Below are 15,711 nucleotides of genomic sequence, written 5' to 3' on the forward strand. Positions count from 1 at the left end.
TTTGAACTTTTCCTGTCAAGCGGGTTCTCTCGTGACAGCGGAGGTGTGGCGTCACTGGTGCCTCAGGAAGGCCCCGGAGGCAGTCGCGTGCTGATGCGGGTGTGGGGTTTGAAGGAATGAGGACCCGCCCGAGAAGGGTCTGAGGCAAAGGGAAAATAAGAGGCGATGTGATGAGGCCATTGGCGCCTTTCACCCGGAAAGGGATGAGCCAGACTCGGGGGGCAGTGTGGCTGGTTCCAGTGGGCACAGCACCCCTCCGTCCCGTGCCCACCTACAAACCACACAGTGCCATGGGGCCTGTGTTTGACCCACACTTCCTGAGAGCCAGTGCGAGGCGGGACAGTCCAGTGACAGGCTTCACAGTGGCCAGGGCGTACCCTGGCCAAGCTGCACGGCTGTCAACCAGGACCCGCTGGCCAGTCTTGCGAAGGACGAGGCTCCAGAGGCAGAAGCCTCGGGGAGTGGGAGTTAGGCCGTGGCCTTCTGTCCTAGGCGCCTGCTTCTCCCGCGGGAGGTTCTGTTGCATTTTCATCAACTCTGGTCTGTGTCTCTCTGGTTGCCACCTGCTTTGGCTTAAGTGCTGTTTTGGCTCGCCACTGATTTCACGCTGTTCTGAGGCACTTCCATCTCCTGCTGCCTCTCCATTCTCCAGTCGAGATCCCTGAGAGGAGGATCTGATTCAGCCAGTCCATCTTTTTTCAGCTAAGCCACCTGGGCCACCTCAGCCCACAGATGGGTGTCTTTGGAGCAGGCGGTTGAGATGGTGGGGTCAGAGGGCTTGCATGGAGCACTGCTCCCCGACAGGGCTGAGGAGGACAGTGTACCCCAGCTGGGTCCCCGGGCATGGCAAGGTCCCCCCCGTATATCTGACACACTAGACAGGAGCTGGCAGCCCTTTGCTGACCTGCTGTGCTTTGGGCATTTCCAGGGCAGAGTGGATCTCCGTCGCCTCCCTGGCCAGCAGCCCCCCTAATCCGCACAATGGGACTGTGACGGTGGACACCGCTGGGGACCCCTGCACACTTGCTCCATGTGGATGATGGATGACAACACACTCTCTGAACACCCGGAACCCGTGGAATTCCTCAACAACTATCTGAGAGACAACCTGCAGCCCCACCCAGGAGTACAGCCGAGGGAAACCAGCAGCCGTCCTGACCCGCCCGGACCTTTGCAGGAGCTGACTTGGGCGTCTGACCCCTCTGAGTCCCCGGAGAGGCAAGATGCTCCTGCCGGGGGCTCTAGAGCCGAGCCTGAGAGCCTGGGGAGCAGGTCTTCCCAGGGGAGCCCACGGCAGAACCCCAGCTCGTCCACGCAGGTGGTGTTCTGGGCGGGCATCCTGCAGGCCCAGATGTGCGTCCTGGACCTGGAGGAGGAGCTGGAGAAGACTGAGGGACTGCGGGCCGAGCTGAGGTCCTGCATCCCTGCGGCTCCTGTGGACCTCCCCCCGTTCCCCTCCAGCCCGGCGGGCCCCCTGGGCCCAGGCCCCCCCGCCGGCTCCTCCTCAGGAGAGGACAGCAGCAGGCCCAAGGGAGAGAGCCAGACCCAGGTGTCCCCTGGGGAGGAGACGCCAGACTCCTCCCCAGACTCCTCCCCAGAGTGGGGTGCCGAGGAGGAGAGCCTGTTCTTTGACAACCCCCTCTTCTTGGAGAGCCCCTGCTCAGAGACCAGCACGCCCAGAGAGCGCTTCTCCTGGGGGCACTCCAACTGCTGGGCTGACAAGGACGACAACCGGAGGCCTAAGAGCCCTCAGGCCCTGGAAGGGAGGCCCGAGAGCCCGCAGGCCATGGAGCCACCTCTCCTGCTGGGCAGGGTGCCCTGGGGGCTGGGTGATGAGCCAGACTCGGGGGACAGCGTGGCTGATTCCAGCGGGCATACCACCCCTCCTTTCCCTGTGCCCACCTACAAACCACACTCCTTCTCCTGGGCCGAACCCGTCCCCACCCTGCAGGCTCCCGCAGCACCTCCCAGCTGGGCAGGGAGTGAGGTAAGCAGGGCGTTGGGGACCAGCCTGGAGCTGGGCCTGGGGCACAGAAGGACAGGCCTTGCTCTGTGGTCGCCCGGCCCAGACACTCTTCAGGTGCCAGGGCCTTTGGGGGCCCTGGAGAAACAAAACAGGAAGGCAGGACCAGTGAGGCCTTCAGAATTATGGAAAATGGATGGATGCTGCACTGTCCACTGAATGTGCGCACATTACATCCGTGTCGCCGTCTCGCCGGCTCAGGGGCATGTCTGGACGCGTGTGGTGGGTTAGGTGGGGGGGACTGGCGGCCCCTCTAGGTGCAGCCTGTTCCTGCCCATCCTCAGACTGTACCCTCCCGCCTCCAACACACCCCAACCCCAGACATAGCTGCAGGGGTCAGCGGCCTAGCGCCCTCTGCCCCCAGGAGGTTCTGTCGGCGTCCCTCCTCTCTCTCCTTAGGGCAGCATTTTGCTACTTTTAGCTCATCATCTCCCATTCCTCCTCCTGCCCAGTGTCAGCAGGTCAGGCCCACAGGACGACGGCAGACGAGCTTGCTATCAGCTAGGACAAGTTCTGGGGACAAGTGTGCGAGACAATAGGGACACAGTTTTCCCGGGGCGGCCTCTGCTGAAGAGATAAGGAAGCTTCAGATGGTGGAGCAGGGCCGAGACTCTAATCTCAGAACCCAGAGAGCCGTGGAGGCCTGCTACCCAGAGGGGAACCCCCTCCCTAGGTTGCCGTCCCCCCTCACCCCCCTGCCCCGTGTGGGCTGGCCTCTTGGCTCTGGGGCACTTGGGGTCACCTGAGGGGAGCCTGGGGCCCTGTCCTCATCCTTGAGCTTGCAGGGTGCTCCCGCCAGGATGGCAGACCCTGCCCATGGCTGGTGGCTGTCACCCTCCCTATCACACAGCCCCTCCTTGGGCTGATGCTGCGGGAGGCAGGGCCCCCTGGGGGACTGTGGAGGGGAGAGGACGGGCCGAGAAAACAAGCCAGCGGACATGGCCCAGGGCTGGAGGGTATGGGAATGCCCTGGGCATAGCTTCCCCAGGCCAAACGCTCTCCTCCATTTCTTCCCTAAGGCTTCTCTGGCAGGCAGTCTTGACCCTGCAGCCTCCTCTGTGGACGAGGCACTGACCTGGGAAACAGGGCATGCCAGATCTGACCCCAGCCCTGCCACCCATCCTCATCCTGTGCGTCCTCCGGCAAGTACCTTCCCCTCTCTGTGCCTCCCTGCCCCCTCTGGGAAGGGCTCAGCAGCAGCACTTCTAGACCCCCCGCCCCGCCCCCTAGGATCCTCCCCTGGACAGCAGGGAGGGGTGTGTAACTTAGTCATTCTCCTCCCTCTCCCTCCCCTCTCCCTGCCTGGACTCCTGTCCACATGGATACCCTGTGCCTCTCAACAGGCCCTGCCCAATCCTGAGGGCTGGCAGACCGAGCAGGGTCCTTCCTGGCCCCAGCTGCCTCTTACCTCTCAGGACAGAGGTGAGACTGGGGGGAGGGGGGGTGCTGGGACATTGGGCGGTGAAAGGCTTTGCCATCTGGGGTGGGACAGAGGTCATTCTTGGATCGTGGGTATCATGAAGGGCCCATGGTACCCTGTTAAGTAGACCGTGGGGTTAAGTGCTCCTCTCACTGAGGAAATGTTCGGGTTTCAATGCCTGGCTCCAGTGGGTTACCTGTCCTGAGCCTGGCCGCCTTGGGGCTGGAGTGCAGGGAGCCCTGTGCCCCTGCACGTGGGAGGACACTGCAGGAGGAGGGACTGGACGTGCTGCCCAGCTGCAGGGAGGAGCCCGGGGAGGAGGCGGAGGGTTCTCTGTTCTGCCAGGCCCCTCAGCCCCCAGCCTGCTGCTCGCCCTCTGCCAGCTCACTCTGCTCTCCCTCAGGTGACAGAGATGCCAAGTGTCCCCAGGAGCCTGCTCCCTGCACCCGTGCCCCGGGCCCCTGGTGGGGCCCAGCCTCTCTGCCAGAGCCCAGCAGCCCTGAGTCTGAGAGCGGAGGCCTCGGGCCCAGGCCCAGCCCGGTGTCCTCATCCTCCTGGGAAGGCAGCCCGCAGCCCCAGGGCCGCCACCCCAGCACCGCCTTCCCCACGTGGACACTAGACGCTTCCCGCCTGGCCCTCCTGGAGACAGACGGGGCACAGCCTTGGTCCTCAGAGACAGAGGAGGCCTCAGAGGCCCCGGACCCAGGCGAGGAGGTGAAGAGTGAGGGCCCTGTGGGCACTGCCGACGCTGACGCCAGCGGCACCGTCCAGCCCGATGCTCACCTGGCTTCCACGGGAGGGTAAGTGCCGGCTGGAGCGGCTCCTCGGGTGCGTTGGGGAGCCCTGATCTGGGAGTGGTAGCAGTGCACGCAGGGGTTTGACACTCCTGTAGTTAAGGCAGGGTTATGTGCCCGGCACCAACAGGGCTCTGAGGAGGATGGGGTAGGTTTGAAAGCATCAGAAACCAAAGAGCAGACAGTCGTAACATGGGGTGGGATTTGAGTCAGAGCCTGACCAAGGCTGGACAGCAGGAGGGGTGAGTGTCCAGGAAACCTCGCCAGGCCCATGTGCCCAGAGAGATGGGAGTTGTGCCACGTAGCTGTGGGGCGTGGGAGGTCAGAACATATGACGTGGGGTTAAGCAGGCTCTGACTCTGAGGGGTCACCTGGGAGAAGCTCCTATAGGAGCCTGGGCCCAGGAGCTGGCTCAGATCTCAGGGGAGCCGGAGCACCATGGCGGGCTTTCCTGGGACCTAAGGGAGGAGTTTGGGGCCCACAGAGGCCTGAGTAACCCCAGAACTGAGGCCAGAGGTGGGAACGGGCCAGGTGGGAAGCCAGCCGTGTTCCACCCCTCTGTATGCTGGTGAAGACACCAGCCCCTGGGGTCCCACTGGGAAAGGGCGTGTGCTCTGGCTGGCCAAGGAGAGGTCATGCTGAAGAGGCCAGGAGGAGGTGGTAGCGGTGCAGGTCCCGGACCTGAAGCTCCACTGGCTGCAGGGTCAACCCCACTCCCATCCCCGTGCCCCTGTGTGTGGCTCAGAGCCCATCCTATCAGATCAGAGAGCCCCTCCCATCAGATCACCCATCCCATCAGATCACAGAGCCCCTCCCATCAGATCACAGAGCCCCTCCCATCAGATCACAGAGCCCCTCCCATCAGATCACAGAGCCCCTCCCATCAGATCACAGAGCCCCTCTCATCAGATCACCCATCCCATCAGATCACAGAGCCCCTCCCATCAGATCACAGAGCCCCTCCCATCAGATCACCCATCCCATTAGATCACAGAGCCCCTCCCATCAGATCACAGAGCCCCTCCCATCAGATCACAGAGCCCCTCCCATTAGATCACTCCTCCCATCAGATCACCCCTCCCATCAGATCACAGAGCCCCTCCCATCAGATCACAGAGCCCCTCCCATCAGATCACAGAGCCCCTCCCATCAGATCACAGAGCCCCTCCCATTAGATCACCCCTCCCATCAGATCACCCCTCCCATCAGATCACAGAGCCCCTCCCATCAGATCACAGAGCCCTCCCATCAGATCACAGAGCCCCTCCCATCAGATCACAGAGCCCCTCCCATCAGATCACAGAGCCCCTCCCATTAGATCACCCCTCCCATCAGATCACAGAGCCCCTCCCATCAGATCACCCCTCCCATCAGATCACCCCTCCCATCAGATCACAGAGCCCCTCCCATTAGATCACTCCTCCCATCAGATCACCCCTCCCATCAGATCACAGAGCCCCTCCCATCAGATCACAGAGCCCCTCCCATCAGATCACAGAGCCTCTCCCATCAGATCACAGAGCCCCTCCCATCAGATCACAGAGCCCCTCCCATCAGATCACAGAGCCCTCCTCCTCAGGCACCTGGCCACTCCGCTGTCCGTGGAGATCCAGAGGCTCGGCCATAGCGGGGTCTCAGAATCTAGACAGAGAGGGGCACTACCAAAATTAAAGTTACTTCAGCCCAAAATAAAACAAGGAAATCCATCTCAAATGAGAACCATACTTCTGTGGTAAATAATGAAAGGTTTAATTGGGGCTTCTTGATAAGTGATACTAAAGATTTCATAAATAAGCATATTGAGTTTTATATTTAACACAATATAAGAGGTTTAATTTTCCTGGCACAAGCTTTGTGACCCAATAGCTATCTTTCATTCACACTTGACTTTCACAGTGTGATCAGAGACTTGTTTTAATTTAATTTATTTTATTATTTTATTTTATTTTATTTTATTTTATTTTATTTTATTTTATTTTATTAACAGCTCTGTTAAGATACAAGTCACTCATTGAAAGTATACAGTCCATGACCATATATATTTACAGAGCGGGTTTTCCCTCCAAAGTGTCTCTTTGTCCAGATATCATTATAGGAAGACCACCAATTGACAAGGTCATTTTGGTAAAGTATTTTAGGACTTCGTCAGCTGATCATCCATAGAGCTAGTTGTCTCAAATGGGACAAGTGTGTCTGTTTTAGTTCCTGCTCTTCACTGTTCGCTGGACTAGCTCTCCTGGCTTCTCTGTCAGTGGTTCCCGGCGACTTCCTGCACCACTTTTGCCAACTTCACAAAAGCCTGGGAGTTTTTGCCAGATTTGTAACTTTACTTTTCAGTTGGTTTGTACCCTGTTTGCCCTGCCCTGTTGGGTGTGTCTGTGTCAGGACCTTGTAAGAAGTTACCAGCGGACACAGGCAGTTACTTGGAGAGAGGGTGATGAGTTCTGCTTCCCTGCACAACCCCTCACGGTGGCAGCTTGGATAATGAGCATTCAGATAATGAAGATACCAGGGTGGGGTTGTGCTGTTGCCAGGGAAACCGGAGCATTGGGAGGAGGTGGGACTGGTGACCTCTGAGGGTCTGAGTGTCAGGCTGAGCCGGTGGGTGGCTGGCCTGCACTCACTCATCCCCGGCTGCCCACCTGTCCCGTCCCCACGGGAAGGCCTTTCTGTACCAGGGCACTAGGGAGAGACAGCGCAGGCCGATGCCCCAGCCTTCACCATCCCGAAGCCAGCCTGGCTTCCTATTCTTTCCTCATCCGAGCACCTTCCTCGGTCACAGGCCTAGCCGTGGGAGCTGGAGTTGGAGGGTGTGGGAGGGACAGGCCTTCTGAGGGTTCCTCCACGACCTGACCCAGAACCCCTTTGTGCCCATCGACTGAGAGTGAGGGCTCTGATGGCCTTTTGCAGGCTTCCTGAGAGCCCCATGCCCCAAGGGAAGTCCCCAGAGGAGGGCCGGGGGCCGCAGGCTGCAGATAAGCTGGCCAATGGCGTCAGGACGGACAAGCAGGCCTGGGACCTGGCCTCCCGCCTCTACCGCCTGGAGGGTTTCCGGAAGTCCGAGGTGGCTGTGCACCTGCGGAAGAAGTAAGGGGCTCAGCCTGAGCAAGGGGCCCTTGGGTGAGGTGGGCAGGCTCGTTCCACCGCCCCACCCCCTCAGTCCTCCAGCCCATTGCTGACTCTCACCCCATCGTCCTGTCCTGGTGGTACCCTTCCCCTGTCCAAGCCTTCCTCTTCCTGTCTCACTGGTGTCACCCCTTCTCCATGCCCTTGACCCAGCTTAGAGCCACTGGATTGTCCACTTTGCCTCCCTGCCCTGATCACATGTGGCCCTGACACCCAGCGTGAGGAGGGGACCGGAACAGATCAAACCCTGGCTGTCCCTTGCCCTCTCGGGACCCAGGGTCCAGCTGGCTGGGCCTCTGCCTTGCTCGGGGCCCCCAGTCCCAATTCCCAGGCCCTGGGATGTGTGCAGCCCCGGGGTTCCCTCTGCACCTGTGCCTCCTGCCCCCTCCTCCACCCAGACATGATCTCCACTTCCCTCCACAGCAATGACTTCAGCAGGGCAGTGGCTCAGGAGTACCTGTCCTTCTTCCAGTTCGGTGGCCAGAGCCTGGACCGGGCCCTTCGGTAACGCCTGGGCCCTCCTGGGGAGGAGGGGTGGCCGGGCAGACCCTGCCCGAGCTCGGGGCCTGCTGTCCAGCCTGGGCCTGTCCTGATCCGGGCCTCCTCCCAGGAGCTTCCTCCAGGCGCTGGTGCTCAGCGGGGAGACCCAGGAGCGGGAGAGAGTCCTGTTCCAGTTCTCCAGGCGCTTCCACCACTGCAACCCCGGGCTCTTCTCCTCAGTAGGTAGGAGCCTACGCAGGAGTTCCCTGGTGGCAGCTGGTGGGGTGAGCTTGGGGGCTGTGGAGAACTAGAACCCCCAGTTGGGGGTCCCCTGCCCATTGTGGGCGGAGGGAGAGCCGAGTCCGGTCCCAGCACTTTCTCTCCACTCCCCTCTCTGGGACAGATTCCGTGCACACCTTGACCTGCGCCATCATGCTCCTGAACACGGACCTGCACGGCCCGGTGAGCATGTGGGGAGGGCGTCTGTGGGACCCGAGGCCTAGGAGGAGCCAGGAAGGACCATGGGGACCTGGAGAAGGTTCCAGAGTGGCTGGCCGGGCGTTCCCTCCTGGTGGCGGGTGCCAGCTGTCCCACTTCTCTCCATGCCACAGAACATTGGGAAGAGCATGAGCTGCCAGGAATTCATAAACAACCTGAACGGCCTACAGGACGGCGGGAACTTCCCCAAGGAGCTGCTGAAGGTGTGCTGCCAGGGCTGCCCACAGAAGGCTCCACCGGGCCTGAGCCCAGCTCCCCATCCCCGGAAGGCTGCACTCAGGCCTGGGCCTGGCTCTGCCCACATATGCTCCAAGGACAGGGCCAGAGTCCTGACTGCAGGGCCACCCTGGGATTTGTTAGCTTGTGCAAGTGCCCAGTCCCGCCCTGGGCCTCCTGGACCAGACTTCTGGGGCTGGAGCCCCGAAATGGTCACAAAGCTTAATTCTGAGGCCTGCGAAATCGGGGAAGCACTGGGTTGTTTTTTTTCTTCTTCTTCTGTAAGTGAAAAAAGGCAACACTTTTAAGAGAAAGTCTAGAGCCAGTGCTCCAGCGTTTGAGTCCTTGTCTTGGACAACTTGGGTTCCTCCTGGGTTGAACCACTTAAGTGTGGTTATCACAACGACATCCAGTGAGTCAGGAGCTCACACAGTGCCTGGCACACAGTGTGCTCTTTATTAGCAATCGCAGCATTTGTTCCCGTGTCCTTCAGTGAGCATTTATTGAGCACTTACTGTGTGCCAGGCCCCTGTAGGTGTGCCCAGGACTACACAAAGCTGGCAGGATGCATCTATGTAAATACTGTTATATCACGTAGAAGCTCGGCACCTCACTCCTTCATTCACTGCGGTCATTGGCCCCATCAGTCAGCCGGCCTGCTCTGCTCTGTCAGGCCCCTCCATGCAGGATGGCATGTAGATGAGTCCTTTCCCTTGGAGAGAAGAAGTTCAGGCCTCACTGAGCTCAGGTGGAGACTAGGACAGCACAATGTCTGGCACCTGCCAAATGCTCCATGAACGGCTGCATGCGTGTGTGTGTGTGTGTGTGTGTGTGTGCCTGCACAGATGAGCTCCTTCCCATTCACGGAAGGGGGGCAGCTGTATTGGGGCGGAAGAGGCAGGCTGCAGCAGCCCCCCCCCTACTTCTGCCAGATGGAGTTTGGGCCTCGCAGCCTGAGGCTCCGTGACCACCATGTGCCTCTGTTGCAGGCCCTGTACTGGTCTATCCGGAGTGAGAAGCTGGAGTGGGCCGTGTAAGTGACTTTCCCTCCCCACACTCCTCCCTCACCTCCACCATCCTTCCCTCCCCCCGGCCTACCTGGGGGCAGGTAACACCTGAGGAGCCAGAGGCAGGGCAGGGGGGAAGACGGGAACAGATGGGTTGCTTTGAAAGATTTCTTTTGGGGTCTCCTGAGATGTGGCTCCCCAGTGAGAGAGAAAGAGTGGGGGCCCTGTCGGCACCTCAGCCTGTTCTCTCCGTTCAGGGACGAAGAAGACGCAGCCAGGCCTGAGAAGGCCCGGTCCTCACCGCTCGGTGGCAAGATGAGCAGCCCCTTCCTGCAGCTGGCCCCGGACCCCGCGGGGCCCACCTACAAGCAGGGCATCCTGGCTCGGAAGATGCATCACGACGTGGACGGCAAGAAGAGTGGGTGTCTCCTTTGTGCGGGGCCTCTGTCTGGGGGGGTGTGGAGGGCTCTGCTCAGGGGAGCGTGCTGACGTGTGCACGGGTGGCAGGCAGCCCACGGAACTGCCTGGATGGTGACTGTGTGAGGCACCACCGGGAGGGTGGGGGGCAGGCCCAGGAGGGACCGATATTCCTGCCCCCGAGCCCCATGCTGAGGCAGAAGCCAGATAAGCCATCGGTGTGGGAGCAGTGTAGGAAGGGCCAGTTGAAGGATGGGCTGTGGAGGGGGCGAGGCTTGGGGTTTTGTTTGGGTGGATGTGGGAGACAGGTGTGTTAAGGCTCCTGGGAAATGATGAATCTGAACGGAAGCTCAGAAGGTCTGGGTGTCTGAAGGTGGGCAGAGGGTGAGCCCATGAAGAAGGAGCAGACATAGTTTGTTCCAAACATGGGGTGTGTGAAAGAGAACGCTGGGACACGCACTGGGGGCAGCATCACCCGGGTCTGCATTTGGGCCTTGTGCCCACATGGCTGGAGCTTTAGAGCAGGCAGCAGCAGGAATCCCAGCCAGGGCACCAGCATCCCACAGGCCCCTGCAAGGCAGTGACCACAGGGAGCAGGCCGTCTCCTGCCCACGGGCTCCGCCCGTGCCTCTCTGGAAGGGCTCAGGAAGCCGAGGTCACCCGCAGGGACTGAAGGATGTCCGAGCTGGGGCTGTGCTGGGGGTGGGTGTGTCTGGAGAGGGGATGGTCTGTCGAATTTGTTGTTTGTCAATAGTTCTCATCTGTTTGGGTTTCCGCATGTGACTGCCTGTGTGTACAGTGTGGCACATGCCTGTGTGTGTGACTGTGTTTTGTGTGTCTGAATGATGCTTTGTGTTTATGTGCACCCAGGGGCTGGGGTCTGGAGCTGGTGTGAGGGATGAAGAGGGGGGCCTGGGCGTGTCTGAGGGCATCTGGGTGGGGTGCCCCCACTCACCTGTGCATTCTGCTCCTGGGCAGCGCCATGGGGCAAACGTGGCTGGAAGATGCTGCACACCTTGCTCCGAGGGATGGTCCTCTACTTCCTGAAGGTAAGGGTGCTCACATTTCGATGCATGGGAGGGGGGGAAGGCCTGTCATGGGGGGGGGGCGGGGGGGGGCCTAGAATGAGGTGGGGGGTGTTAAGGGGCTGCTACTGAAAACCTCTTTTCTGAGCCACTGTGCCCTGTGGCAGGGAGAAGACCACAGCCCCGAAGGGGAGAGTTTGGTGGGGCAGATGGTGGACGAGCCTGTGGGGGTGCACCACTCGCTGGCCTCGCCGGCCACCCATTACACCAAGAAGCCACACGTCTTCCAGCTGCGGACGGCCGACTGGCGCCTCTACCTCTTCCAGGCACCGTGAGTCTGGGTGGGAGGCCAGCAGAAGGGCCCCACTTCCTGTCCCCTGAGCCCTGCCCTGCCGGGCCCACAGCCCACCTGGCCAGTGAGGCTCTGCCCCATAAGCACAGATCAGCCTCCCAGTTTTGAACAGAGGATTCAAGGGTAACAATGACATTTTGGGGGGCATTTGATAGAAAAGCTGTTGTCCGGATTTTCCTCTTTGATGAAGGGGAAATACACCCGTGGAGGTCAGCCACAGTGCTAGCCACAGGGCTTCTGGCTTCTTGAGGCTCCAGGCCTGAGATGCTGGACTGCTGTGAGAACACAGGAGCTGTGGGTGGGGGTTGGGGGAGGTGGGGTAAGCGACAGGACAGATTCTGAGGCCCTGGGGACCCCTGGGGACCCACCGCCTCCCTGCCCTCAGCACTGCCAAGGAGATGAGTTCCTGGATCGCGCGCATCAACCTGGCCGCCGCCACGCACTCAGCGCCGCCCTTCCCCGCCGCCGTGGGCTCCCAGCGCAGATTCGTGCGGCCCATCCTGCCCGTGGGCCCTGCCCAGAGCTCCCTGGTACGGCCCTGGGGAGGCGGGTGGGGCAGGGCCGTGTGGGGGTGGTGCACACACTGGGAGACTAGAGCAGAGATGGGAGCGCGGGGCTGTGCACCTGGCCCCGGAAGGAGGAGGGCTGCTGCACACCCGGAGCCGGGAAGGGGGATGAGTCTGCACACCTGGCTCTGGGAACTGCGGGGGTGGGGTGGGCTGCGCACCTGGGCCCAGAAGCTCGGGATTGCTTCTCCCAACGCCTCCTGCAACTAGGAGGAGCAGCACCGGTCCCACGAGAACTGTCTGGACGCTGCCTCCGACGACCTGCTGGACCTGCAGAGGAACTTGCCTGAGCGGCGAGGCCGCGGCCGGGAGCTGGAGGAATACCGCCTGCGGAAGGAGTACCTGGAGCACGAGGTGAGCCGCCGGCCACCGGCCGCCCCCTCGTGGCCGCGTCTGGCCCTGCAGCCTTCGCTCCTCTGTGGCTCAGGGCAGGGGAGGTGCTGTCTGCGTACCTGTGCTTGCGCAGGGTGTGTGCCCTGTGTTCTGGGATCGTGGACCAGCCCCTTATCTGAAACACTAGTAGGGGACATTATTTTTATAACTGTTTTCTCCTAAGAGTATATTTGGCTTTTCTAAAGTTGAAGGAAATAGTATTTTAGGTTATTTCCCCTAATACCTACCTAATAATATTAGGCTGCATTTGTGGCGCTTGTATTACTTGCTGGGATTATCTAACTTAAATTATCTAACAGCTCTGGGGTAGGGACTATGATCCTCATTTTATAGGTGAGGAAACTGAGGCATGGAGAGAGCAAATAAGTCATCCAAACCTGATCAGTGTACATGCTACTCCAGTCCTTCACAGTCTTAACAAAGGAATGACCTTTATTAGCTCTATGATTGACCCAAAATGTTTTAACCCCCAGCCCCCCACCCAAAATTCTGCTTTGGCCTGACATTGATGCACATTCTAGAACCTAAGCAGCAAGTGTAGGTGAGGGGCAGTGTGACAACAGAGGGGTCAGAGGTGATGCAAAGGCAGAGACCAGAGACGCAATAGTCAGTGTCACCTGCTGGCTGTACCACCCTCACCCTCCTGGTCATCCCCTCTGGCTTTTTGCTGCACTTGTGGCAGTGAGCACACCATTTCTCAGAGGCCCAGGCATGGCCAACAAGACCCAGGTCTGCCTGCAGAACTCCAGCCCCTCCCACCAGAGACCGGAGAGGTCTTTAGCAGCTGCTAGCCCCTCTGGAGCCCTCCAGTCCTTTATAAACAGGCTCATGATGGTGCCCCACCCAACCTCCCAGCCTGGGACAAGGAAACGACCTCATGGGGTGTCCCCCCACCCCTGGGGCTGGGATAATGGCCACACAGGATGGAGGGTGAGAAAGCACGGACCAAAACGGAAACTGTATCTGGAGGTGCTAGTTACAGGGTCCTGAGGAGTGTGAGCTGACGAAGGCTGTTCGCATCATGCTCTCCAGATGCCAGTTGTTACCATGCTGCTCAGCCTCAGCCAGGTTTCAGTGCAGGCGTGAGCCATCGAGTGCAGTGCTGCATGGGCCCAGGCCTCCTGGGTCCTGGCCTCTCAGTGTCCGGTGAAGGTGGTTATAACGCACTCGGTGTTGGCCGTGAGAACAGGGCTGGCTGGCCCCGTGTAACTGTAACAGTCAGAATAGTGGCAGGGCTCTCACACGCTACTGCTTTGTTCTGCAAAGCCTGGTTACAGGTGCGACACCGGCGCTCGCTGTCAGTCCAGCCCTCTCTCTGCAGCAGCTTTTATTTTCTTAAAAAAATATATTTTTATTGATTTTTTTACAGAGAGGAAGAGAGAGGGATAGAGAGTTAGAAACACTGATGAGAGAGAATCATTGATCAGCTGCCTCTTGTTCACCCCCTACTTGGGAATGTGCCCGCAACCAAGGTACATGTCCTTGACTGGAATGGAACCTGGGACCTTTCAGTCTGCAAACCGACGCTCTATCCACTGAGCCAAATTGGTTTCAGCTCTACAGCAGTTTTCATTGCCACAGCTTCATACACACGCTATCTGTTCAGCCCTCACGATTCCAGCCTACCCCCCTCCCACCGGGAGCCAGGGGGTGCTAAGGTGGGGTGCCTGTGTTTTGCAGAAAACCCGCTATGAGATGTACGTGCAGCTGCTGGTGACGCGCCTGCACTGCGCCTCGGACGACCTGGACCTGTGGGAGGAGCAGCTGGGGAGGGAAGCTGCGGGCCCCCAGGAGCCCAAGCCCAGCCTGAAGAAGTCCCACTCCAGCCCCTCCCTGCACCAGGACGAGGCCCCCACCACCGCCAAGGTGAAGCGCAACATCTCCGAGCGCAGGACCTACCGGAAGATTATCCCCAAGCGGAACCGCCATCAGCTGTGAAGCGTCACTCACAGACCTCGGCCCCTGCGCTGGGGCGGACCTGGGAGAAGCCCTGTGGGATGGAGGAGAGGCCTCTGCTAAAGGACAGCCATCTGTGCTTGCCCGAGGACTGCTCTGCCCTGCCCCGCCCCTGTGGCAGGTCCTCAGGCAGGTCCCTGGCCACTCGTGAGGAAGGTGGGAGGCCAAAGATTTGGCTCCTCTCCCGAAGTTTGCTCCATGTCACTCTTCACTCCTCCAAATCAAGAATGGCCCCTTTTCCTGGGCCTGGGGCAGCTCAGCCCTTGGGGAAGCAGAGAAGATGGTCCCCGTGCTTCTAGAAGAGAGCCTGGGGCAGCCGAGGCCTCTGGGCGGTCAGGCCCCGGGGATAGTCTTGCTCTGGGAATCAGGTGACCTGCTGGGAGAGGTCCGGGAAGACCCCAGCGAGCCTTCTGTGGTCGGGCCCTCCTCAGGGTGAGGCTGCTGTCAGGGACAGGGCCCTGTGAGGCTGGCTCTGGGACTGCACCTTTGTCTCCTCAGCCCTACAGTGGGCCCTGCAGGGCCAATGAGAGCACCCCACCTCCCATGCCCAATTGCTAATCAACAGAGCAGAGCCAATGGCCTCAGAGCGGTGGGGGCTCCAGGGCTCTGGAGAGCCCTGAACAAGGGGCCTTTGTGTCCCCGCGCCAGGAAAGAGGCTCAGATCCCTGGGGAGGCTGAGGAGGAGGTGGTGACACAGCCCCTGGGGCTCTCCTGGCAGGAGCTGCCACTGAGGAAGGGTTGAGAGTCAGGGTGGAGGCCTGGAGCCCCTCCCCACATCCCAGCCCATACAGCTCCATTCCCCAGGGGCACCAGGCCCCTCTGGGCCCTGCCCTCCCTGTGTGTCCCCTGGAGCGACCTGCAGGGTGGGGCGGGGGGTGGTTCTGAGGTGGTTCTCAGACACCCACGGATCTGAGGCTGTGCCAGTGGGAAGGAGGCTGGGCTGGGGGAGCAGCCACCATTGTCTCTGTTCAACCAAGTGTGCCCACAGGCTGACCGCCAAGAGGGGCCTCTGCTGCCTGCCTGCCGCCTGCTGGCTGACGCCCTGCCGCTCCACCTTCCTGCCGGCCTCCCCCTCGTCCATGCTTGTAACCAGCCCTGTGGCCTGGAACTCCCCCAAGCTGGGCTGGCCCTTTGGGGCCACAAGAGGTTTCTGACCAGAGCCCGGGGCTGAGCCATGCACCCAATGGGTGTGCAATAAATACAGGCCAGTGAAGAAGGTGTGCACGAGTGTGTGATTGGGGGGGGGGGGTGGGCAGCTGTTCTTTGTCAGGCTTTATCCCCTCTGCCCTGTGGGCATAAGCATGTCTATGAGTATGTATGTGTGTCTGCATGTGCATATGTGTTTATATGTGTCTCTGTGTCTGCGTGTATATGTGTGTTTGCATATATGTATATGTGTGTCTATATGCCTGCATGTATATGCCTGTCTTCAGGTGTG

General features: G+C 60.1%; 2 protein-coding genes across 4 annotated transcripts in view; one reads left to right on the plus strand and one right to left on the minus strand.

Moving 5' to 3' along the window:
* The window catches only part of PSD4 (pleckstrin and Sec7 domain containing 4), a 32,505-nt gene extending 17,021 nt beyond the window's left edge, over window positions 1–15,484 (plus strand). For 2 of the 3 annotated variants that reach the window (XM_084900559.1, XM_084900558.1), the window contains exons 2-17: window positions 929–1,987; window positions 3,043–3,165; window positions 3,367–3,445; window positions 3,847–4,243; window positions 7,148–7,324; window positions 7,787–7,867; window positions 7,974–8,086; window positions 8,247–8,305; window positions 8,455–8,544; window positions 9,547–9,590; window positions 9,822–9,982; window positions 10,960–11,030; window positions 11,174–11,337; window positions 11,744–11,888; window positions 12,135–12,278; window positions 13,998–15,484. In XM_084900559.1, the coding sequence (XP_084756685.1) occupies window positions 1,031–1,987; window positions 3,043–3,165; window positions 3,367–3,445; window positions 3,847–4,243; window positions 7,148–7,324; window positions 7,787–7,867; window positions 7,974–8,086; window positions 8,247–8,305; window positions 8,455–8,544; window positions 9,547–9,590; window positions 9,822–9,982; window positions 10,960–11,030; window positions 11,174–11,337; window positions 11,744–11,888; window positions 12,135–12,278; window positions 13,998–14,255 (3,063 nt within the window). In that variant the 5' untranslated portion in view covers window positions 929–1,030 and the 3' untranslated portion in view covers window positions 14,256–15,484. The remainder of the gene's footprint in view (window positions 1–928; window positions 1,988–3,042; window positions 3,166–3,366; window positions 3,446–3,846; window positions 4,244–7,147; window positions 7,325–7,786; window positions 7,868–7,973; window positions 8,087–8,246; window positions 8,306–8,454; window positions 8,545–9,546; window positions 9,591–9,821; window positions 9,983–10,959; window positions 11,031–11,173; window positions 11,338–11,743; window positions 11,889–12,134; window positions 12,279–13,997) is intronic. The other variant, XM_084900560.1, reaches the window with a different exon arrangement.
* The window catches only part of LOC311631356 (uncharacterized protein), a 388,370-nt gene that overhangs the window by 31,734 nt on the left and 340,925 nt on the right, over window positions 1–15,711 (minus strand). The window lies entirely within an intron of this gene.

Source organism: Pipistrellus hanaki, assembly GCF_964339955.1.
Source record: "Pipistrellus hanaki genome assembly, chromosome: 12".
Classification (NCBI taxonomy): Eukaryota; Metazoa; Chordata; class Mammalia; order Chiroptera; family Vespertilionidae; genus Pipistrellus; species Pipistrellus hanaki.